Source organism: Podarcis vaucheri (assembly GCF_965113315.1).
Source record: "Podarcis vaucheri genome assembly, chromosome: 14".
Classification (NCBI taxonomy): Eukaryota; Metazoa; Chordata; class Lepidosauria; order Squamata; family Lacertidae; genus Podarcis; species Podarcis vaucheri.
The window spans coordinates 30,059,651-30,080,164 of record NC_138752.1 but is presented as its reverse complement, the minus strand read 5'-3'; the positions used below and the strand labels follow the sequence as shown (position 1 = coordinate 30,080,164).

Sequence of the window (20,514 nt, the reverse complement as noted above, 5' to 3'; positions counted from 1 at the left end):
AATGGGCCCAGAAGGGAGCATCCAGGGAGCAAAGGGATCAAGACGGTCAAGGCATCTTCCTCCAGGCCCTTTAGAGATGGCATTAAAAGGCAGAGAATACCCCACTCGAGACGCACTGCTCAGTCCCAGCCCCACCCCACCCAAAACCGATGCAGGCAAATGATAGCAGGAAGGCTTCTCAAAGCTCCTTAGAGCTTTAACAAAAGAAGAGAACGGGCTTTAAAAACTCTTAGCCCGGATTCCCTGCATTCCACACACACCCTTAGTCACAATGCAAGCTGATCCGCACAGCTTATTTGAGGCCAAGAGTGCCTTCCCCTAACTCCTCTCTTTCTGTTCACTGGGGGGAGGCATGCCTGATGGCTGTACTCTATACCTCCACTGTTGGAAGTGGGGAATGCCTTTGAATAATGCCAGTTGCTGCGTATTGCAAGCGGGGAGAGTTGCTGCTGTTTTGCTCAGGCCCTGTTTGTGAGCTTCTTTTGGATGGCCGCTGTGAGCAGAAGACTATGTTGGATGAGACGCACGCCCTTTGGCCTGATTCAGCTGCTGCAGAGCTCTTCTTAGTTTCTTATTATTCCTAAATGGAACCTCCATGGACAGAGCCAGTCTACTTTGGAATGCTGGAGAAAAGGAGTAGAAGAAGAATCTCAGATCCTGCTTGGGCTTCCCTTTGGGGCATCTGGTTGGCCACTGTGAGAGCAGAAGACTGGGGGTCCCTCTTTGTCCTGATCCTACTGCAGGGGTCTTACATTCTTATGCTGCAACAGCAGGCTTCCTCAAACTCAGCCCAATTGTAGTTTTGAGACTACAATTCCCATCATCCCTGACCATTGGTCTTGCTAGCTAGGGATCATGGGAGTTGTAGGCCAAAAACATCTGGAGGGTTGAGTTTGAAGAAGCTTGTGCAACCTGGAGCTGCATTGCTTTTCGCCTCCCCATAGTGTCTTTCTCTTCCCCCAAAGCCTTTGAGAGATTTGCAGGGGGTACTGCTTTCCAGAGCCATTCTTTGCTACCTCACAGGGCGGGCCTACCTGGCTGAGATGGCAGAAATGGGAGGCTCCTGCATTGCTCAGCTGTAGAAATGTGGGACCGGAAATTGAGATGGGAGAAGGCATCAGTTTCCATTCGTTTTTTTTTTATAATATTTTTTATTAGTTTTACAAAGGTTTTTATAACAGACAAACACAAAAAAGAAAACAAACAAACAAACAAGTATAATTTCATAATGTCATTTCATAAACTTCTTTCCTCGGACTTCCCCATACCTCCCCTTTCTGCATCCTCATGTCCAAATTTTATAGCAACTTATAAATGTTTTTTCCAACTCTAATTCGTCATAGTCCTTTCTTATTCTAATCTTATATTACTGCAACCCTTTCTCTCTATAGAATCTCGACATTCTAAACTTCATCAAGTTTATAGTGGTCCTTAAGATAAATCTTGAATTTCTTCCAATCTTCTTCCGCAGTCTCCTTTCCCTGGTCTCGAATTCTGCTCGTCATTTCCGCCAATGTCATATAGTCAATCACTTTCATCTGCCATTCTTCCACGGTGGGTAGATCTTGTGTCTTCCAATACTTTGCGATCAGTATTCTTGCTGCTGTTGTTGCGTACATAAAGAAAGTTCTATCCTTTTTTTGCACCAATTGGCCGACAATGCCCAAGAGAAAGGCCTCTGGTTTCTTAAGAAAGGTATATTTAAATACCTTTTTCATTTCATTATATATCATCTCCCAGAAGACCTTAATCTTCGGGCATGTCCACCAAAGATGATAAAAAGTACCTTCAGTTTCCTTACATTTCCAGCATTTATTGTCAGGCAAATGGTAAATTTTTGCATCAGTTTCCATTCGAATCCATCTCCGTCGCAAGCAGCACTGTTTCTCTTCCCCTGCAGTCCAGCTTCTGACAAAACGTACTTTATTCATCTCGCTGTCTGTTGTGGTAAAATTTAATGTTACTAATTACATTATTGTTACACTCCACACCATCCATTTCAGCACAAAGAAAACACAGTGCAAATGTGGGAGGGGAAACTTCATAAATTGCATATGATTTACAGAATGAAAACAACAGAAACAGCAAATCCCAGTCTTACTCACTGGATCAATTTCCATTCTGGGCCTGGGGAAAAAAATAAATGAGCACCTGCAATTCCTCCTCCCATTTCCATTTCTCTTGGAATTTTCCAGCATTCCTAGTGGGGAGAGGCTGTAAACTTCATTTTATAAAATTATGCAGAGCATGAAGAAAGTGGATGGAAGAAAAGTTTTTCTTGCTCTCGCAAAAGACTAGAACTCATGGAGATCCAATGAAGCTGAAGGTTACTAGATTCAGGACAGAGTCTTCACACAGTGCATAGTTAAATGATGAAACTGATTCCCACCAGAGGCAGTAATAGCAGCCAACCTCTAGATGACTTTAAAAGAGGACTGGACAAATTCAAGGGGGAGAGGGCTACTGATGGCTCCTCGCCATGATGGCTTTGCTCTGCCTCCATAGTTGGAGGCAGCAATTCTTCTGAATCCCAGTTGCTGAAAACCATAGGCGGGTCTCTTTTGCTGGTAGTTTGGCGTGGGTGAGTTATCTGATTGTTCAGTCTCTTAATAGGAACCACTAAATGAATTGCTCCTTGTGGATATAATGTTGATATTATTGGTGTTGGGGATATCGCTTCATCCTTGTTTAAACCGTTGTTATGTTTTAAATGAAATGTAATGGTTGAAATGTCAATGGTACATGGCAGGACATCTTTCTCTTTTTTTAGCTGTTATGGCTATTCGACTTACTGTCTTCTGTGAACCACTTTCAGCATAATACCCTCCTTATTGTGTTTACTTTGTATCTCACTGTTTAGAGGGTCCCTTCCAAGGCAGAATAGAACGTACTCAAACCCAGAATATTAAGGACCAAAAAAATCATAAATTCGTAATGTAAAGTGCGAGGCATGTAAAAAAAAAAACAAAAAAAAAAAAAACACCAGCAAAATATAAGAACAGGAGATGCCAGCTGGGTCAGGCCATTTTTCTTACAGAATGGCTGACCAGATGACTGTGGGGAACCTGCTAGCAGGACCCAAGCACAAGACACAAACACACACACACACACACACACAGAGAGAGAGAGAGAGAGAGAGAGAGAGAGGGGGAACACAGAGCTAAGTGTCCAAAACTGACTGAATAGAGAGCCTTTAGGGTTGTCCTACAATCAAGTTTCTCAGCTAGGAGTCTTTTCCCAGCCAGCCTGGAGATGACACCCATGGGGAGTAAACCTGGGATGCTCCCCCTGATGATCTACTGTGGTGTTCTCCCAAAAGGGGGTGCAGGTAGCACTGAGCATGCTTGTCTCCACTTTCCCTCACATGGGGAAGTTCTTGAAGGTTTGTTTTTAAAAATACCACTTTGAAATTATTTTGAGGGGCATTTGTCAGCAGCTCTGCTAAATGTTTTTGGGCCATTTATGCACTTTCCTCTGAACATGGATGGTGGTGCCTAGAACTGGAGCTACTTTTCAGATGACCACTGCATCATTTCTGGAGCAGATTTCTGGAAGGAGGGTTTGATTGGGAATGCATTCCCCCCCCCCCGCAAACACACCTAGGGTTGCCATACGTCTGGAATTTTCTGGGCACAGCTGGTATTCAGCCCTCTTAAGCAGCATCTGGGCAGTAAACGCTGAAATCTCTGGGAAAATCCAGAAATATGGCAGCACATGTTGGTAGTGTAAAAAAAAAAAAAAAGGTCAGCACATTTTGAAATATGGCAACCCTAGCGCACACACAAACACAGAGTTTGATTCCATCCCTCACTCAACTTGTTGACTGGGGTGGGGGGCAGTCTTTACCTCCTCTCTTGGAGATGGAAGCAAAATAAGGTAAAGGTGAAGGACCCCTGGATGGTTAAGTCCAGTCAAAGGCGACTATGGGGTTGTGGCACTCATCTCACTTTCAGGCCAAGGGAGCTGACGTTTGTCCACAGACAGTTTTCCAGGTCATGTGGCCAGCAGGACTAAACTGCTACTGGTGCACGGAGGACTGTGATGAGTGCCAGAGCGCACAGAAACGCCATTTACCTTCCCGCCGCAGCAGTACCTATTTATCTACTTGTACTGGTGTGCTTTCAAACTGCTAGGTTGGCAGGAGCTGGGACAGAGCTCACGCTGTCACAGGGATTTGAACCGCTGACCTTCTGATCAGTAAGCCCAAGAGGCTCAGTGGTTTAGACCAAAGCGCCACCCACATCCCTAGGAGCAAAGTAAGGGGGGGAAGAGAAAGGTGGGGGGAAAGTTCCTTGACCAGCCCCCCTCTGATTCTCAGACATTCCTTTATTTCTTCCTGCCATGCAGCAGAGACCTCTTGAGCTCTGTCTGTGGAGAGCAGCCTTTGGGCCTTGCACTGCCTCACAGGGAGCCACAGTGTCTGCTGAGGCCCTGATGATTGTTATCTCTGACACTTCTTCAGATTGCCTGGTCACATCTCTGTCTCTCTCTCACACACGCACTCTCCTTATTTCCTCTCCACTGATGAACTCCTTCCCCACCCCAGGGGAGTTCTGAGTGGCCTCTTTGCAATCTGGGTGAATTGCTGTGCTGAGATCTTCCCCCTGCCTTGCTGGCAGAAGCAACAGGCAGGGAGAGGGAAAGATGCAGCCAGAGTGATTGAGAAAGTCGGGCATCCGTTGGGAGGGGTCGGGAATGACCTCTTTGCCTCGCTTAGTGAGAGGTTATAGGGTGTTGGACTGGGGATGCTGTCTCTGTCACATAGCCAGATTAAAAGGGATGGAGGATGCTTTAGATGTCCTTGATCAGGCACATTGTTCAGGCAGGCTTCAAGCACTTTAGAACCTATTCCTAATCCTGGTCTTGCAGAAAGTGCCTGTCTGGAACTCACCAGCAATGAGGATACTCCAGGGCAGGGGTCAGCAAACTTTTTCAGCAGGGGGCCGGTCCACTGTCCCTCAGACCTTGTGGGGGACCAGATTATATCTTGGAGGGAGAAAAATTCCTATGCCCCACAAATAACCCAGAGATGCATTTTAAATAAAAGCACACATTCTACTCATGTAAAAACATGCTGATCCCCGGACCATCTGTGGGCTGGATTTAGAAGGCAATTGCACCGGATCCGGCCCCCGGGCCTTAGTTTGCCTACCCAGGCTCCAGGGGTATCCTGGAGGATGCAGGGCAGCCTTTATTGCTAAGGGAAATCCATCTATGACAAAGGCTCAGAGCTGAGGCAGGGATGGGGAAGTTGTATGGGGAAGAATAATATTTGGGCAGCTGAATGAATGGATTCAAGAGTGCAGGTCTGGAGAAACCCAAATGCACATATAGACACATGCCCCATGCACACCGGCACACAATCAGGAGCCTTGCATTATGAGCTGCACCCTGGCCAGGGCTTCTAAGCATGTTCAGGTGGATACACTGGTGAGCCGCCCTCAGCCTTTCCTGCTCAATTTGGGGAAGTCATTGCAGGCCAGGAGCAGGGCGTTGTGGGGAGGTGCCGCAAACACACCACAGCGCATGCACCCTCTTCACCCTCTGCCCATGTTCTTTGAATGCCTGATCAGCAACACTGCTGTTCACATAGTGGCGGGTGGAGATACCATTTGATTTCCTCTGTAACTTGTCTGTTGACACAGTCTCCAAATCCACGGTCTGGTTGCTGTAGCAACTTCACTCCTTTCTTTCCATCCGCTGCCTTTCCTGATCCTATCAGGTTGTAGCTGACGGTGGCACCTTGGTTGTTATGGTAATACTCACAAACACATTCCATTGACATGGTATTATGGGGGGGCAGGGGGGGAGGAGAAGCATCCACACTTTTCTGAAGGATACCAAATGCAAGTTTCAGGTGGTCACAGAGAAAGAAGCTGCCCTGTTTGAAAAGAAACCCTTGCTCAGGGTGGGGTCTCCAGGCTTAGATTCCTGCCTTCAGCCAGGTGTGTGTGTGTGCGCGCGCGTGTGCGCCTTTAGAGGCCTGTGGACACCTTTCAAAACTGGAAAAATTGGATATTTGCCTCTCCCAAAGAAATCAAACCCCCACACAGATTTGTCCCTATTTCCCCCACCAGTGCTGCAACTGTTGAACTTCGAAAGGAGGATAAACCGGTGCTTGTTCTGAGTGGCAGTGACAAGGAGACCTTGGCTGATTGGAGGCTGCACTCCTAAACAGGATTTCCTAGGAGGGGTGTCCCATCAGTATGAAAGCTAATCACTTCTGAGTAAAGATATGTACCGTATTTTTCGTCCCATAGGATGCTCCATCCCATAGGACGCACATAGGATGCTCCATCCCATAGGACGCACATAGGTTTTTGGAGGGAAATAAAGGGAAAAAAAATTTCCTTTATTCCCCCCCCCAAAAAAAAAACCAGTTCGGGGAAACCGAACCAGGTCGAGGAACAGCGGGATGGCGGCGCTGCGCCTCCCTGCTGTCCCCCAAGCTTGTGGGGCTGGCTGATGTCTGCCCGGTGCGCGGGGCGCTCTGCTTCAATGGGCCTTGCCCGCCGGGCGGCAGCCTGCTATCCGCAGCATGGGGAGCCCTGCGGGGAACTCCTGCAGGGCTCCAACACGCTGCGGATGTATGCCCGGCGCAAGGGGCGCTCTGCTTCAGGGCGCCCCGCCCGCCGGGCAGCAGGCTGCTATCCGCAGCATGGGGAGCCCTGTGGGGAACTCCTGCAGGGCTCCAACACGCTGCGGATGTCTGCCGGGTGGGGGGCGCTCTGCTTCAGGGCGCCCCTCGCTCCGGGCGGCAGGCTGCTATCCGCAGTGTGGGGAGCCCTGCAGGGAACTCCTGCAAGGCTCCCCACGCTGTGGGTGTCTGCCCGGCGCGAGGGGCGCTCTGCTTCAGGGCGCCCTGCCCCCCAGGCGGCAGGCTGCTATCTGCAGCGTAGGGAGCCCTACGGGATCTCCCGCAGGGCTGCCTAGGCTGCGGATGTGTTCCCGAAGCGCCTGGCACTCTGCTTTCAGTGTGCCCGGCGCTCCAGGAAGCAGGCTGCTATACGCAGCCTAGACAGTCCTGCGGGAATTCCCGCAGGGCTGCCTAGGCTGCGGATGTCTTCCTGAAGCCTGGAGAGCAAGAGGGTTTGTTGACCCCTCTCACTCTCCAAGCTTCAGCGAAAGCCTGCATTCGCCCCATAGGACGCACCCAGATTTCCCCATCATTTTTGGAGGGGAAAAAGTGCATCCTATAGGGCGAAAAAGACGGTATGATTTTGTTGTAAGGTCCTGTTCCAGAGGTCAGCAAACTTTTTCAGCAGAGGGCCGGTCCACTGTCCCTTAGGCCTTGTGGGGGGCCAGACTATATTTTTTTTGGGGGGACGAATTCCTATGCCCCACAAATAACCCAGAGATGCATTTTAAATAAAAGCACACATTCTACTCATGTAAAAACACGCTGATTCCCATACCGTCCGTGGGCCAGATTTAGAAGGCGATTCAGCCGGATCCAGCCCTTGGGCCTTAGTTTGCCTACCCATGTTATATTCTATGCAGTGGCATAGCTGGGAGAGGGGCACAGATGCAGTTGCCCCGGGTGCAAAATTGTTAGGGGCACAAAATTTCAACACCCAATGCTATCCCAATACAGCTGAATGTTTCCATCACTGGGCTCTGGTGAAAACAGCTTATCCATGTGAACCAGGAAGTGACCTCTCCAGGCAATGGAACAACTCTTTTTATATCTGTGACTGCAGTCTTCTTCCATTAGGCAGTTGAATGTGCATGCATACTCCATCCGTTTCCACTTGGTGTGGCCCTGGACACTGGCAACACATGGTACACCACTGATTCTGTTCCAGGGGACATGAACTACCTACTTTGGGTTTTGGAAGCACAACTGCCCTCTGCAGTTTGGGACTCCTGTGCGACCCTGCCCAGATTTTAAGGTCTGTGGCAGGAATCTTGCTTTCGGTTCCTCTGACTTCAGAAGTGCTGTTCCCTATGATGGACAGCCTTTGGGAGGATAGTGAAGAAGACAACGATAATCCCCATAGCTTTTCATGGATGGTTAATTTTATTCCTGTAGTTTATCGGTCTTTATTGCTGCTCTTACTGCTGTTTTTGTTATTATTGTGCTGTTTTAAAAATACTTTAATGTTTTAATGTTAGACATTGATTATTATTTTGTGTCAACTTCCTTGGAAGCACCTGCTGAGCAGCAGGACAGACTTCTTTCCAACACAGGAATGCTTCCCTTAAGCAGAGCAAAAGAGACCTAGAGGGGAAATGACTTTTCACTCACAGGGCAGCCCCTCACCTCTTGCAAGGGGTGGTGGCTGAACTGCAAAGCCTCTCTCCATGGTGGGATGTTCCTTGCTCTCACCTGTAGCAGGAATAGCCTCTTCTTTGTGTGCAGGAGGTCCCAAATTCAATCCCCAATGGCATCTCCAAGAAAGATTCCTCTCTAAAACCTCAGAGAGCTGCTGCCAGTCAGTGCAGACAACACTGAATTATTGGTCTGGCTCACACAAGGCATCCTCTGCTGCCCTCCAGTGTTGAGGTCACCTCCATACAACCTGGATCACCTTCTGTCCACATATGGCAATTCCTTGCAGGCCAGACTGTACCCCTCCTTCCTGCCACATCTACAGGCCCCCCTCTGCTGCCACCCAACCCGTCAAGCACCTTCAGTGCACACCAATACCCTGCGGAAGATGGCTTCCCCATTTCCCTGCTGTGGGCTAGTTCCTGTTCCATGAGGAGCATATGGGCAACCAGGATGTTCCTCAGTAAAGCTCTTTACAAGCCGTGTTTAAGGTTTGTTAAAAACCCCAGGGAATTAAAGCAATATGCCCCCATTATGGAGCGGCAGCTGTGGGGTCTGCGTTGCTTATTCAAAGGGATTGGAGGGCACACTTTGGTGATGGGGCTTTGGAGAGATTAAAATTATTTTCAGCATTAAGCACAACATTTCAAAGTTAATGCTTTTGGTCTTGAATATGGATTCAGAGAGCAGAAAGAGATTTACAAGACATTACTTCTATGCAAATTCCAGCAGAAACCAAGGGTGGGTTCTTCCCCCCCCCCCTTTCCCTTCTTTCTTTCTTTCTTTTTTCTTCTTTTTTTTGTTGAGCAAATTCAACAAGAGATTTGACTCGGGGGCTTACAGCAAATAGACTTTGGTTTTCATGCAGATTGCTGCCTTTAATGGCAGGCAGGCAGGCAGGCTCAATCCCCTTGAAAATTCCTAGCTTGTCTGACTGGGATACTAACAGGGCACAGTTGAGAGGCCAAGCAATTACAGCCGGATGTGTTAATGTACAAATGGGGAAGGAGGAGGAGGAAGCCACAAGCTTCTTGTTTAAAGATGAAAACAGATGTTTCTCCCATGCTATGTTGGTGAGCAGCTGGCTCCACGCCACTCAGAGGAGACGGTTGCTGCTCAGAGGCCACCCCTGGCGAGGCACCCATTGGACACCTTCGCTTCAGTGGCCCTGATCTGCGGGAGTTCCTGTTAAACTTCTGCAGCAAAAGCATCAAAACACAGCCAACAAAAGGTGCCTTTCCGTGCAGGATTGCAGGAAGCCCCCGCCCGTATAATGAACAAGCAGCCTACGCAGAGATAAATGACAGCTGTGACTGAAGGAATAAACAGGATAATCTGGATTTAAATAAGTCACAAAGGGGTGGGGGGTGGGCTGGCAACATGCAAATTCGCAAATTTATAAAATGTATCCTTTCAGAATTAAGAGCTTGTTTGAAGCCAGCAGTTAAGAGCCATTATTCAGCCACCTTCTTTTCCCCCTCAAAGGCATTTCAGAGCCAGCCTTCACTGCCGCAACCAGGGACGGGAGACAAATTTCCTCCCGCTTGCAGATAAATAATATGTGCCCTAAATGGAACAGAGAGGTGGGCTGTTCCGACAGGAGAGGAATTATCCCATCAAGTTTTCCTGCCTAAGGCAGGGTCATAATCCAGGGAGGATATTGGAGCTTCGCATATAGAGGATGAAGGCACCGTCAGCCCCTCTGAGCACCCCAGGAATACCCCCAATATACCAAGAGACTTCTGGGCCCCATTTCGATGCAGAGGAGGAGCAGCATCTGGGGGTGTCACCATCAGGCTTCCCGGAGCCCAAAGCAATGGGTGCAGCTGACCTAGAGGGCTGTGGGGAGGTCTGATTGCCAAGGGGAAGGCTTGAGTGCCCACCAGCTCCTGCATTTGGATTGCAGTGCCAGCTAATCAAATATTTGGCCAGCCAGAGCAGCCAATGACCTTCTCCAATAACTCATGAAAATTACAAGGAGGGATGCGGTGAAAACGGAAGAGCATGAGGTTTTTTTCTGCTCTGCTGGCCTCTCCCTTTTATTCATGAGCCCTGCCTCTGTGGCCCCAGGAGGGAGAGAGAGGCAGACATGGTGGGACACTGTGCAATGGGCCCCCAAAATGCCCTCCCAGGCGTACACACACACACACTCCTTGCATCAGTCCTCAAGATGCACAGCCAAGATGACTTGCCTGAGCTCAGTTGCTCCGTTTCTGGAAAAGGTGGCAGCATAGGTGCCAACTTTCTGGGGCCCTGGGTGCCCAAGCACCCACAAAATTCCCCATGAAAGGGCTGGGAACCCACAAATTTCGGTGCCAGGGCCCTGCACGATTCATGGCACCCATGCATAGCTGTCAACTGTTCCCTTTTTTTAAGGGAAATTCCCTTATCCCAAACAGGATTCCTCACAAGAAAAGGGAAGAGTTGACAGCTATGCACCCACAGCCCTGGGCACCCACAGTCATGGGGCCAAGCTGGCACTCCTGGGTGGCACCCTCCCTTTTGCATGGAAGCACTGGCTTCATTTAGGGGAGCGGGGAGCAAGCTGGACCTCACTTGGGTGGCTTTGCTGTTTGCAAACAGATACGGGATCCAGACCTCCACAACATTCAAAAGGAATAGTGACGGAAAGGAACTAAGCCCCCCGGCTAATTTCACTGAAAAATGGCTGCTGCCCATGTTTCCCTACTGTAATGTTGCTTAGTGGCTGACTGAAATTAATTTGTCTTTGGCATTAGCATCATCCCTTGATGTTGGCGAGGGTCCTTCCCTCTCCTTCCTCTTATTGCATCACAGACAGCAGGAAGATTTCCTGGGAGGAAATGCTGAGCTCACAAGGCTCCTCCAGGACCACCTGTTAGAGGCTCCCTCTGCTGTCTCTGGCCTATTGCTTCCTATGCTGTCATTGCTGCCTGCCACTGTTCCATTGTACCCAGCTAGAGGTTGCTGCTCCTGCTGACCCTGCTGATACCCCAGTCATACAGGGACCAAGGCCCCAGGCCAGCAGAGGCTCCCCAGGAGCACCACTGCCATTTTGTCACTGCAGTAAAATGCTTGCAGTGCTCCTATCACCGAGGGTTCTTCTCCAGAAAGAGACATTATAGGTGAGGTGGCCACAGACAGCACTTGTTCAAAGTTTCACACTTTGTTGTGGTTCCTGACTGCATTGATTTAAATGATGGGATTTCTGCTATTTATTGACTGACATTGATTTTTATCTGTAATTTTTTATGGGGTTTTAATCTATGGGGTTTTGCCTTCTGGCTGTGATGTCTCCAGACCACTTAGAGATTTCCCTTTTGGAAATGCCCAGAAGTATATGAATAATCTAAAACCAAACAGTTAATCCAACCTCCAACAGTATTTGCCACTGCAGAAATGGCAAAGGTGCTGCACAAAGACATGTGATCAACAATGACCCCGAGAGCCTCAGATTGAGGTGGACAGAAACATAGTGGAGGCAGTGATAGGGAAAAGTGGGGGGGAGCATGGAAGAGCCAGCTGTGATGGGTGCTAGAGCTTGATGGGTGGCAGCAGAAGCAGCCTCTGGTAGCAAAATGCCTTTCATATGGATGCCTCTACATCATCTTCCTCTCAAAAAAATGCTGGACATTTCGGAGCCAGATAACGCCTCACTTTTCAAGAAAGTCCTGAGGGTTCTCCTATCCTGCAGCTTAGGCTCCCCACCCCCACCCCCAAAAAAACAACCCCAGAAGCTACCAGAGCAGAGCTGGATCTGGGGGATGCCTGTCTGTCATCTGTCCATCTATCTATTTCCATTTACAGTGGTACTTCAGGTTAAGAACTTGATTCATTTTGGAGGTCCGTTCTTAACCTGAAGTACCACTTTAGCTAATGGGGCCTCCAGCTGCTGCCGCGTCGCTGCTGCACGATTTCTGTTCTCATCCTAAAGCAAAGTTCTTAACCCGAGGTACTATTTCCGGATTAGCGGAGTCTGTAACCTGAAGCGTCTGTAACCGAGGTACCACTGTATATTCCACCTTTTTCTCCAAGGAGTTCTCCCCTTCCTCATTTAATCCCACAACAATCCTGTGAAGTAAGTTAGCTTCAAGGCAGTGACTGGCCCTCAGTGAGCTTCATGACTGAGTGGGGATTCAAACCTTGGTCTCTCCTAAGTCCTATCCTAGTCTGACACTACACCAAACTGGCCATGCCAGTAGCCATTTTCTCTGGTTGTTGCCCAATTACGTCTGAGCAGCTGACTAGGTCCAAATGGGAATCCACAGAGCGTCATCATAAACATTCCAGTCTGCTACACCCTCCAGAGGGTCATCTGGAATGCTGGTGGACCCCCTTCTGCTCTACCCTTCCCTGGTGGGCTGGGCCAGCCTTTGCATTGCAGCTGCCATGGTGCGCAGGCAACCGCCTTGCCAAGGAGCTCCGTGCAGCTCCGCGACTAGTGAAGTGGCAAGCAAGTTCCTCCTGCCTCATAAAAAACACTTTGCAGAGGAACCTCAAAACCCAGCAGCAGTTAATTATTGACAGAGCATGTGAATTAGAGATAAAAGAAAAGTCATTCCTCCTTTGCACGCAAGATAGTAAATAAATTTAATTATGGGACAAGAGGCAGGGGATCTTCGTCTGTATTAAGTTTTATTAGCAGAGACATTTAAAAGCATGTCATCATAACAAAAAGGTCTTGTGTAATCCTAAATGTACCACTTTGGTACAAGGCTCTGAAGTGAATAGGCTTAATTGAGCAGATGGCTTGCTGCTCAGGCAGGTATGGGACAGGTTTATTGTCAATTAACTTTTGTCTACATATGCCTATGGCAAATTGTCTGTATAATGGCTTCCTGAGGCCACTTTTAACACTTGCCATGCCCTGGAGCTCAAAGGCAAGGGGTGGCCAAGCTCTATCTTCTGTTGCAGTGAAGGGCTGAGAGCACTAGCCTGTTGGATCAATGACCCATCTAGTCCAACGTTCTGTTCTCACTGTGGCCAACCAGACGCCCCCATGGGAAACTCACAAACAGAATTTGAGCACAAGAGCTCTCTCCTCTCCTGTGGTTTCCAACAACTGGGATTCAGAAGCATTAATGCCTCTGATTGTGGACCCAGAGCATGGCCATTATGGCTATGAATTGCTCTAATGCTCTTTTAAAACCATTCAAGTAGTTAGTGGCCATCACTGCCTCCTGGGGAAGGTTGAGTTCTACAATTTAACTATGTGCTGTGTTCAGAAGGTCTTTCTTTTATCTGTCCTGAACCTTCAGCTTCATTGCATGTCCAAGAGTTCTAGTGTCAGGAGATATGCCATGCATAATTGTATAAACCTCTATGAGGTCACCGCTTACTCGCCTTTTGTCTAAACAGCCCCAAATGCTGTTCATAGGGGAGCCATTCCATCCCCTTCATCATTTTAGTTGCCCTTTTCTGAAGCTCTTCCAACTCTGATGTTGTGCTCAGGCTGATCCTTTGGCAGGTGGGTGGGACATCCAGGCACTGCCTTTGTCTGTGGCCAACAAAACTCCTCTTTTCTCTTGCGCTCTAGGGATGTGATGCCCAAGACTCTGGAGGGCCAGCTCACCATGGAGAAGACGCCCAGCTATTTTGTCACCAATGAGGCCCCCAAGCGCATCCATTCTATGGCCAAGGACACCAAGCTGATTGTGGTGGTCAGGAACCCCGTCACCAGGGCCATCTCCGACTACACCCAGACGCTCTCCAAGAAGCCGGAGATCCCCACCTTTGAGGTGCTGGCTTTCAAGAACCGGACTCTCGGGCTGATCGATGCCTCTTGGAGCGCCATCCGCATTGGGATCTATGCTCTGCACCTGGAGAGCTGGCTCCAGTACTTCCCGCTCTCCCAGATCCACTTTGTCAGCGGGGAACGGCTCATCACGGACCCTGCCGGAGAAATGGCCAAAGTGCAGGATTTCCTGGGCCTCAAGAGGGTGGTGTCGGAGAAATATTTCTATTTCAATAAGACCAAGGGGTTCCCTTGCCTGAAGAAGCCGGAGGACAGCAGCGCCCCCCGGTGCCTGGGCAAGTCCAAGGGCCGAACTCACCCCAAAATTGATCGGGATGTAATTCAGAGGCTCCGGAAATTTTACAAGCCCTTCAATGTCATGTTTTACCAAATGACGGGCCAGGATTTCCAGTGGGAGCAGGAAGAGGGAGATAAGTGATGCTGTGGCAGGCAGAAAGAAGTTGTCTCCTATCCAGAGGTAAATGAATTGTCATCAGCAGTGTGTGTGTGTGTGTGTGTGTGTGTGTGTGTGTGTGTGTGTGCGTGCATGTGATGGAACACTTCTGTAGGGCCTGATAGGGTTGCAAAACTGGACTTTGGGTTCCTGGAAGGCTTTCCCATTGGAAAAGAACCTCTAAGATTCTGCCTGGGGTTTCTCCAGATGCACTCCTTAGGGCAGGGGGAGACAACCAGGTGTGTGGTTGGACTCCAGTTCCCATCAGCCCCAGTGGACAGCCTGGGCAATGGTTGGGAATGATGAGAGTTGGGAGTTCAGCAATGTCTGAAGGGGGTCACTGTGCTGGCTACCCCTGCCTTAGGGCTTCCATCAGTGACTCACTTTCTATTGACTGCAACGAAAGGGAGGGGCTCCAGGACACAGTTGGAGAATTTCTCCTTCCCTCGGAGAAAGTTTTTTTGCCAGGGTTAGTTGAAATTGCACCGCTTCTGGGGAAGGCGCCTCATAGCTCAGAGGTAGAGCACGTGCTTGGCATGAAGAAGGTCCTGGTTCAATCCCCACTGGTGGCATCTCCAGGTAGGGCTGGAAGAGACACCCTGCCTGAAACCCTGGAGAGCCTTTGCTGCTAGCCATTGTGGACGACACTGAGCTTGATGGACCAGTGGTCTGGCTTAGTGTAAGGCCGCTTCCTCTAGCCTTCCTAAGTTCAAGCCAGGCTGCCCAGTTTCCTGCCTGTCATAGCTACCTCCCTGGTCTTCCCTCAGCCCATGTAAGTGGGTATGAAAACAAAGCTTTGTAAAGAAGAAAGTTTAGAATCATGGAACTGTAGAGACCCAAAGTCCAACCCCCTGTCATACAGGAATCACAGACCTACATTGGCTTCCAGTATGTTTCCAAGCTCAATTCAAATTGTTGGTGCTGACCTTTAAAACCCTAAACAGCCTTGGCCCAGTATACCTGAAGAAGTATCTCTACCTCCATCATTCAGCCCAGACACTGAGGTCCAGCACTGAGGGCCTTCTAGTGGTCCCTAACTGTGAGAAGTGAGGTGACAGGGAACCAGGCAGAGGGCCTTCTTGGTAGAGGCGCCCACCCTGTGGAATGCCCTCCCATCAGGTGTCTAGGAAATAAACAGCTATCTGACTTTTAGAAGACATCTGAAGGCAGCCCTATTTAGGGAAGTTTTTAATGTTTGATGTTTTATTGCTATAATAATAATAGCTATAATAATAATAATAATAATAATAATAATAATAATAATAATAATATTCTGTTGAGAGCCACTCAGATTGTCTGGGGAAACCTAGCCAGATAGGCAGGATATAAATTTATGATGATGGTGGTGTTGGTGGTGGTGGTGATGAATCCACGACAGCTTGCCATCCAACTTCCATATAAAAACCTCCAAGGAAGGAGAGTTGACCACCTTCCGAGGGAGTCCATTCCACTGCCATTCATGTATTAGGGGGGTGGGGTATTTGCGGCAGTTCATTTCCACATCAGTCCATTTTAGTCCCCCTCTGGTTTTTTTAATGAGAGTTAGAGCCGTTTTCGCAGCTGTTTTTCTTTCCCCGCATCTGTCAGCCTGGCCTCGTTGCCACAGATGCACGTGCATGATGCCTGTTGCCAAACTCCAGGCTCAGCTTTGATTCTGGCATGCAGACGCCCTCTTGATCAAGCTAAATACTGGAAATGCCATGGAAGGCAGCTATGGCTCCGTAACGAGGCAAAGCCACCCCGGGGCTGAGAGCACATCATGCGCTTCATTACCCAGTCAAGTGGCCCCCAAGCTTGGGATCAGGAAAAAGGTGCTAAATTCATTTGTCAACTTTTGGCAGGAGGCTGGGCTCCAGGATGGGACCATTTGTTTCCACACAAGTAAATGTCGGTTCATATTAGCCCGATTAGGAGTAAAAACAGCATCTGACATAAAACATTCTTTCCTCCTCCCCCCCCCCCCGCAATCTCCACCCCCCACTCAAATTATTATTGCATGAAAATTGGAAATCTGCACCAGGGCTGACTTTAAATTGTTTCACATGTTATTAAACTGTCATTTCCTCTGCTAAATGAGAGCCATGTTGTTGTGCAATTTAATTCACGGTGATGAATGGATTCAGGTGAAGGACTCATTTTTAACTCTTACCAGATTTGAGCTCCTCGTTGACTAGCTGGGGGATGCCCCTCATTGAAAAAAACCACACCAGTGTTCAGTGGAGGGGAAATCACTGGGCACAACTGCGCCCTCATCATGCAGCTCAGCATGATTCCCTACCCCCACAATCCTGACCTCATGGTAAAATGAAGCATGTTGGATAAATACAGTGGGAGTCGTGTAGCCACCCCTCTGCTCAGGACCAAGACAGTTTGCTAGTCAAGTGGGAGTTGGGACTATGCTGTAAAATTGGAGCAATGGCACTCACCTGCTGCTCCTTTGTCATCTTGCACCAGCCAGAACAAAACAGTGAAAAAGTTTCTTTGGTTCTTCCTCTAGGTGAGAAATGGCAATTGGAGATCAGCTGATGGAGGGGGAACATTCAGATTACAAGAGGCCAAGATCAGGACCATTAAGAAAAACAAATAGGAGAATAACTTAAAAAGTGGAGTGGTCTGCCAGCCACAGCTATTCAAACTAAACACACACATGAGCTACAGCAAAGTAGCCATAGCTCTTTGCAAAGCCAAAGAGATCCTCATGTGTGGGACTTTGGAGCCATAGACAAGCTGGAAGGTGTGCAGAGGAGGGTGACCCAGATGACAAAGGGTCTGGAAACCAAGCCTTAGGAGAAACGGTTGGGGGAGTTGGGGATGTTCAGCCTGGTTAAGAGAAGACTGAGAGCATGGTATGATAGCCATCTTCAAATACCTGATAGGCTATCACATGGAAGATGGAGCAAGCTTGTTTTCTGCTGCTCCAGAGGCTAGGGCAGGCTTCCTCAACCTCGGCCCTCCAGATGATTTTGGCCTACAACTCCCATGATCCCTAGCTAGCAGAACCAGTGATCAGGAATGATGGGAATTGTAGTCTCAAAACATCTGGAGGGCTGAGGTTGAGGAAGCCTGGGCTAGGGCCTGAATGACAAGAAATGAGTTTCTGACATTAGGAAGAACTTTCTGACAGTAAGGGCTATTCAACAGTAGAAGAAGAAGAGTTTGGATTTGATATCCTGCTTTATCACTACCCGAAGGAGTCTTAAAGCGGCTAACATTCTCCTTTCCCTTCCTCCCCCACAACAAACACTGTGAGGTGAGTGGGGCTGAGAGACTTCAAAGAAGTGTGACTAACCCAAGGTCACCCAGCAGCTGCATCTGGAGATGCAAACCCAGTTCAGGGTTAACCACTACACCACACTGGCTCCCAGAGGGAATGGACTCCCTCAAGAGGTGGTGGACGCTCTCCTTCACTGGAGGTTTTTCAACAAAGTTTGGATGGCCACCTGTCAGGGATTCTTTAGCTGTGATTGCTGCATTGTGTGGGGTTAGCCTGGATGACCCTTGAGATTCCTTCTGACTCTACAATTCTATGATTTTATGTCTTGGCTGTCTCTAACTCCTGCCTTTCTCCTCCTCACTCCACACAGAATCTGCCTGAGTTGGGGAAAGGGCCAGACTTGCCTAGCCTGAAATCTGGGTCCAGAACTGGCCGCCATAATTGAAGGGAATTTGCTCAATGGACAAAGATGGGGGCAACACCATCCCTTTTGCACCTGGACTATCGCCTCCTTCTGCCCCACATTTCCAGACCAGCAGGATCCTGAGCATAAAGGACACACCGAGGGAAGACCCTCTTTGGCCACTCTTGGTGGAGTCAACTGATCCTCTTTGTGCATCCAGAGAGGAAGAAGGATTGACTGAGACCTTGGCAAGAGATGCTAGGAGCTTCTTTCTGTCCAGAGTCCCTTTGCAGCAGGAGGTGGCCACTGTGCTGGGGAAATGCCCAGTTGATGCGAGTGAAGGGCAAGAGCCATTCCACACACACCCTGCATCCTGCACCATACATTCAGATGTTTATTTTTGATATGGGTGGAACCCCTGAGACTGACTTCGGGAGCGGCCCCACAAGGCCAAAGGGAAGGGAAGGCCTGGGTCTCGCCCACCCAGAGATTCAGGAAATCTGACTAGCATCCCAGTGTTCTTCCCAAGCACAAAAAGTGGGGCTATTTACGTGTGCGTGTGTGTTGTTTTTTTACCGTTCATGTGACCCACCCTCCACCTCTGTGGAGAAGTTGCTGGCCTGGAGTCTCAGCATACTGGTGAGCTCCCAGTGCAAAGAGCTGATGGCATCTGGGGGATTTATTCTTCCTGGCAGTTAGCCTGCATCAGCCACACTGGTGAAAGTCCTCAGCTCCACCCATCCGCTTTTGCTACGCAAGAAGACCTCCTCATTCACCACCAGCTCAGAAAGCGCTCCCTTGGATTTGGGCTTTTGCCTCCCCTCTTTAAATGTCAGCATTCCCAGCACACAGAAGATTGAATTTTGTATTTGATTTCAATTAGCAAAGCATAAATTATATTTAATTTTCTACTCACAGAGACTGGATGAGTCATTGTCCTGGAAAGCTGGGGGAGGGGGGAGTTCAGAGATTGACAATGGGAGCATTCATCGCCCAGGAGCTAAATTGCTTAAGCTGCCTCCCTCTTCCATCCATTCGCTGTCTTCACGCCTCCCCTCCCCCCTCTGTGTCATCACCCTCTACCTGAGAGATATGGAAATACCAAGCGTGAATCTGGAGCCAAACCTGACTAAACAATAAAAACCTTGTCATGGCAGTTGCCTTTCTCTGCTCCCTTTATGAGGTGGGCAGGGGGGTGGGGGAGGGCTGGGCTTGCTGCATTTGCCACTGTTGTTTGGGGGGGATTTGATCGGCCAGCAGGAAACCTGACAAAGCCACTCTGTTTTACCTGAGGAAGGGAGGATTAAATATGAGGTAGTGAAAGAGCACAAAGCACAACAGACACACACACCCTTTGAATTTTAGCTGGGGCTATTTGTGTCAACAGAAGGAAGCCTTGTTGCCTCTTTGCTAGACAGAGCTGGACCTTGATTGGAGAACTACAGGTGTGGGGTGAGGCAGGAGGAGAGGTCCAAGGAGGAACTGTGGCACTTATCCCACATATGTCTCCATCCTCTTATTTCTCCCAAAGTCTGCAGTGCTTCTGAATGTCAGTTGCTCGAAACCACAGGGGGGGGGGAACAGTGTTTCCCATTCAGACATCTAGCTGGTCACTATGAGAACAGAGTGCTGGACTAAATGGGCCCATTTGGCCTGATACAGCAGGCTCTTTTTACATTCTAAAAGTGCTCAGGAAAGTTTCCTTCTTCGTTCTTGCCACTAACCCTGTGAGACAGGGCAGCAAGAATGAAAGACTGGGACTCCCTTGAAACCAGCGGAAGCACTGTGAGCTTCATTGCCAAGTGGAGATCAGAACCCAGTCCCAGCCACCCCAGCCTCTCAGCTGCCTTATCTTGCCTCTTCAGCTCCTGATGTAAGCTATGGAGCTGCCTGTCTCCTTGCCCTGCACAGGAAAGGGCCCCTCATCTCAGTGAGGCTCAACTCTAACATCACACCAAGCTATGATTGGCACTAACCACAGTTCTGCATGATCTGAGCTTCCCAGAGTGCAATGGGTAGGTGGTGGTGGCTGCTTGCCTGCTTTTGCTCTCCATCTGTTCAGCTTCATAAATCCATGTGAGGAGGAGCCATGGCCATAATGGTGACTTGTGACTCCACCTGCCAACCAGCTTGTGGTTTAGCAGGTCCTTCATGAACTGTCCACTTTGAAGCTGATGGAAGTTCAGACCTGCAAGATATTCCACAGCTGGGTTTTGCAGGGCATCTGAATGCAGCTGTGGCGATGCCTTTGCCTGGACTTCCTGGCTAAAAGGAAAGTGGCTAAGGTCAGGTCTGTTAAATCCTCCCCTTGTGCTGCATAATGACCCCAAAGGGAAATAGGTTTGGAGGTTTCCTGTCTGGCATCCACTCATCCCAGTTCAGGAAGCTGGGATTAGCTATTTCACAACCTCATGCTATTGTGTCATCTGATAAAAAGCAACTGGGTTTTTCCCCTCTC

The 20,514-nt window shown here is 49.0% G+C and overlaps 1 protein-coding gene and 2 long non-coding RNA genes across 3 annotated transcripts in view; 1 reads left to right on the top strand and 2 right to left on the bottom strand.

The window, feature by feature from the left end:
* LOC309518841 (heparan sulfate glucosamine 3-O-sulfotransferase 4-like) overlaps window positions 1-19,212 on the top strand; it is a 95,143-nt gene extending 75,931 nt beyond the window's left edge. Inside the window, exons 2-3 of the mRNA XM_082199377.1 lie at window positions 13,788-14,463; window positions 18,024-19,212. Of these exons, the coding sequence (XP_082055503.1) occupies window positions 13,788-14,424 (637 nt within the window). The 3' untranslated portion in view covers window positions 14,425-14,463; window positions 18,024-19,212. The remainder of the gene's footprint in view (window positions 1-13,787; window positions 14,464-18,023) is intronic.
* Window positions 5,378-7,931, bottom strand: LOC309518870. The gene is made up of 2 exons (XR_014213631.1): window positions 7,811-7,931; window positions 5,378-5,876 (listed from the first exon to the last, which is right to left on the bottom strand). It is a non-coding gene; the product is annotated as an uncharacterized lncRNA (long non-coding RNA).
* LOC309518864 lies at window positions 14,009-19,112 on the bottom strand. Its single transcript, XR_014213624.1, has 3 exons — window positions 18,973-19,112; window positions 16,866-16,961; window positions 14,009-14,143 (listed from the first exon to the last, which is right to left on the bottom strand). It is a non-coding gene; the product is annotated as an uncharacterized lncRNA (long non-coding RNA).
* Window positions 19,213-20,514: the final 1,302 nt, after the last annotated feature.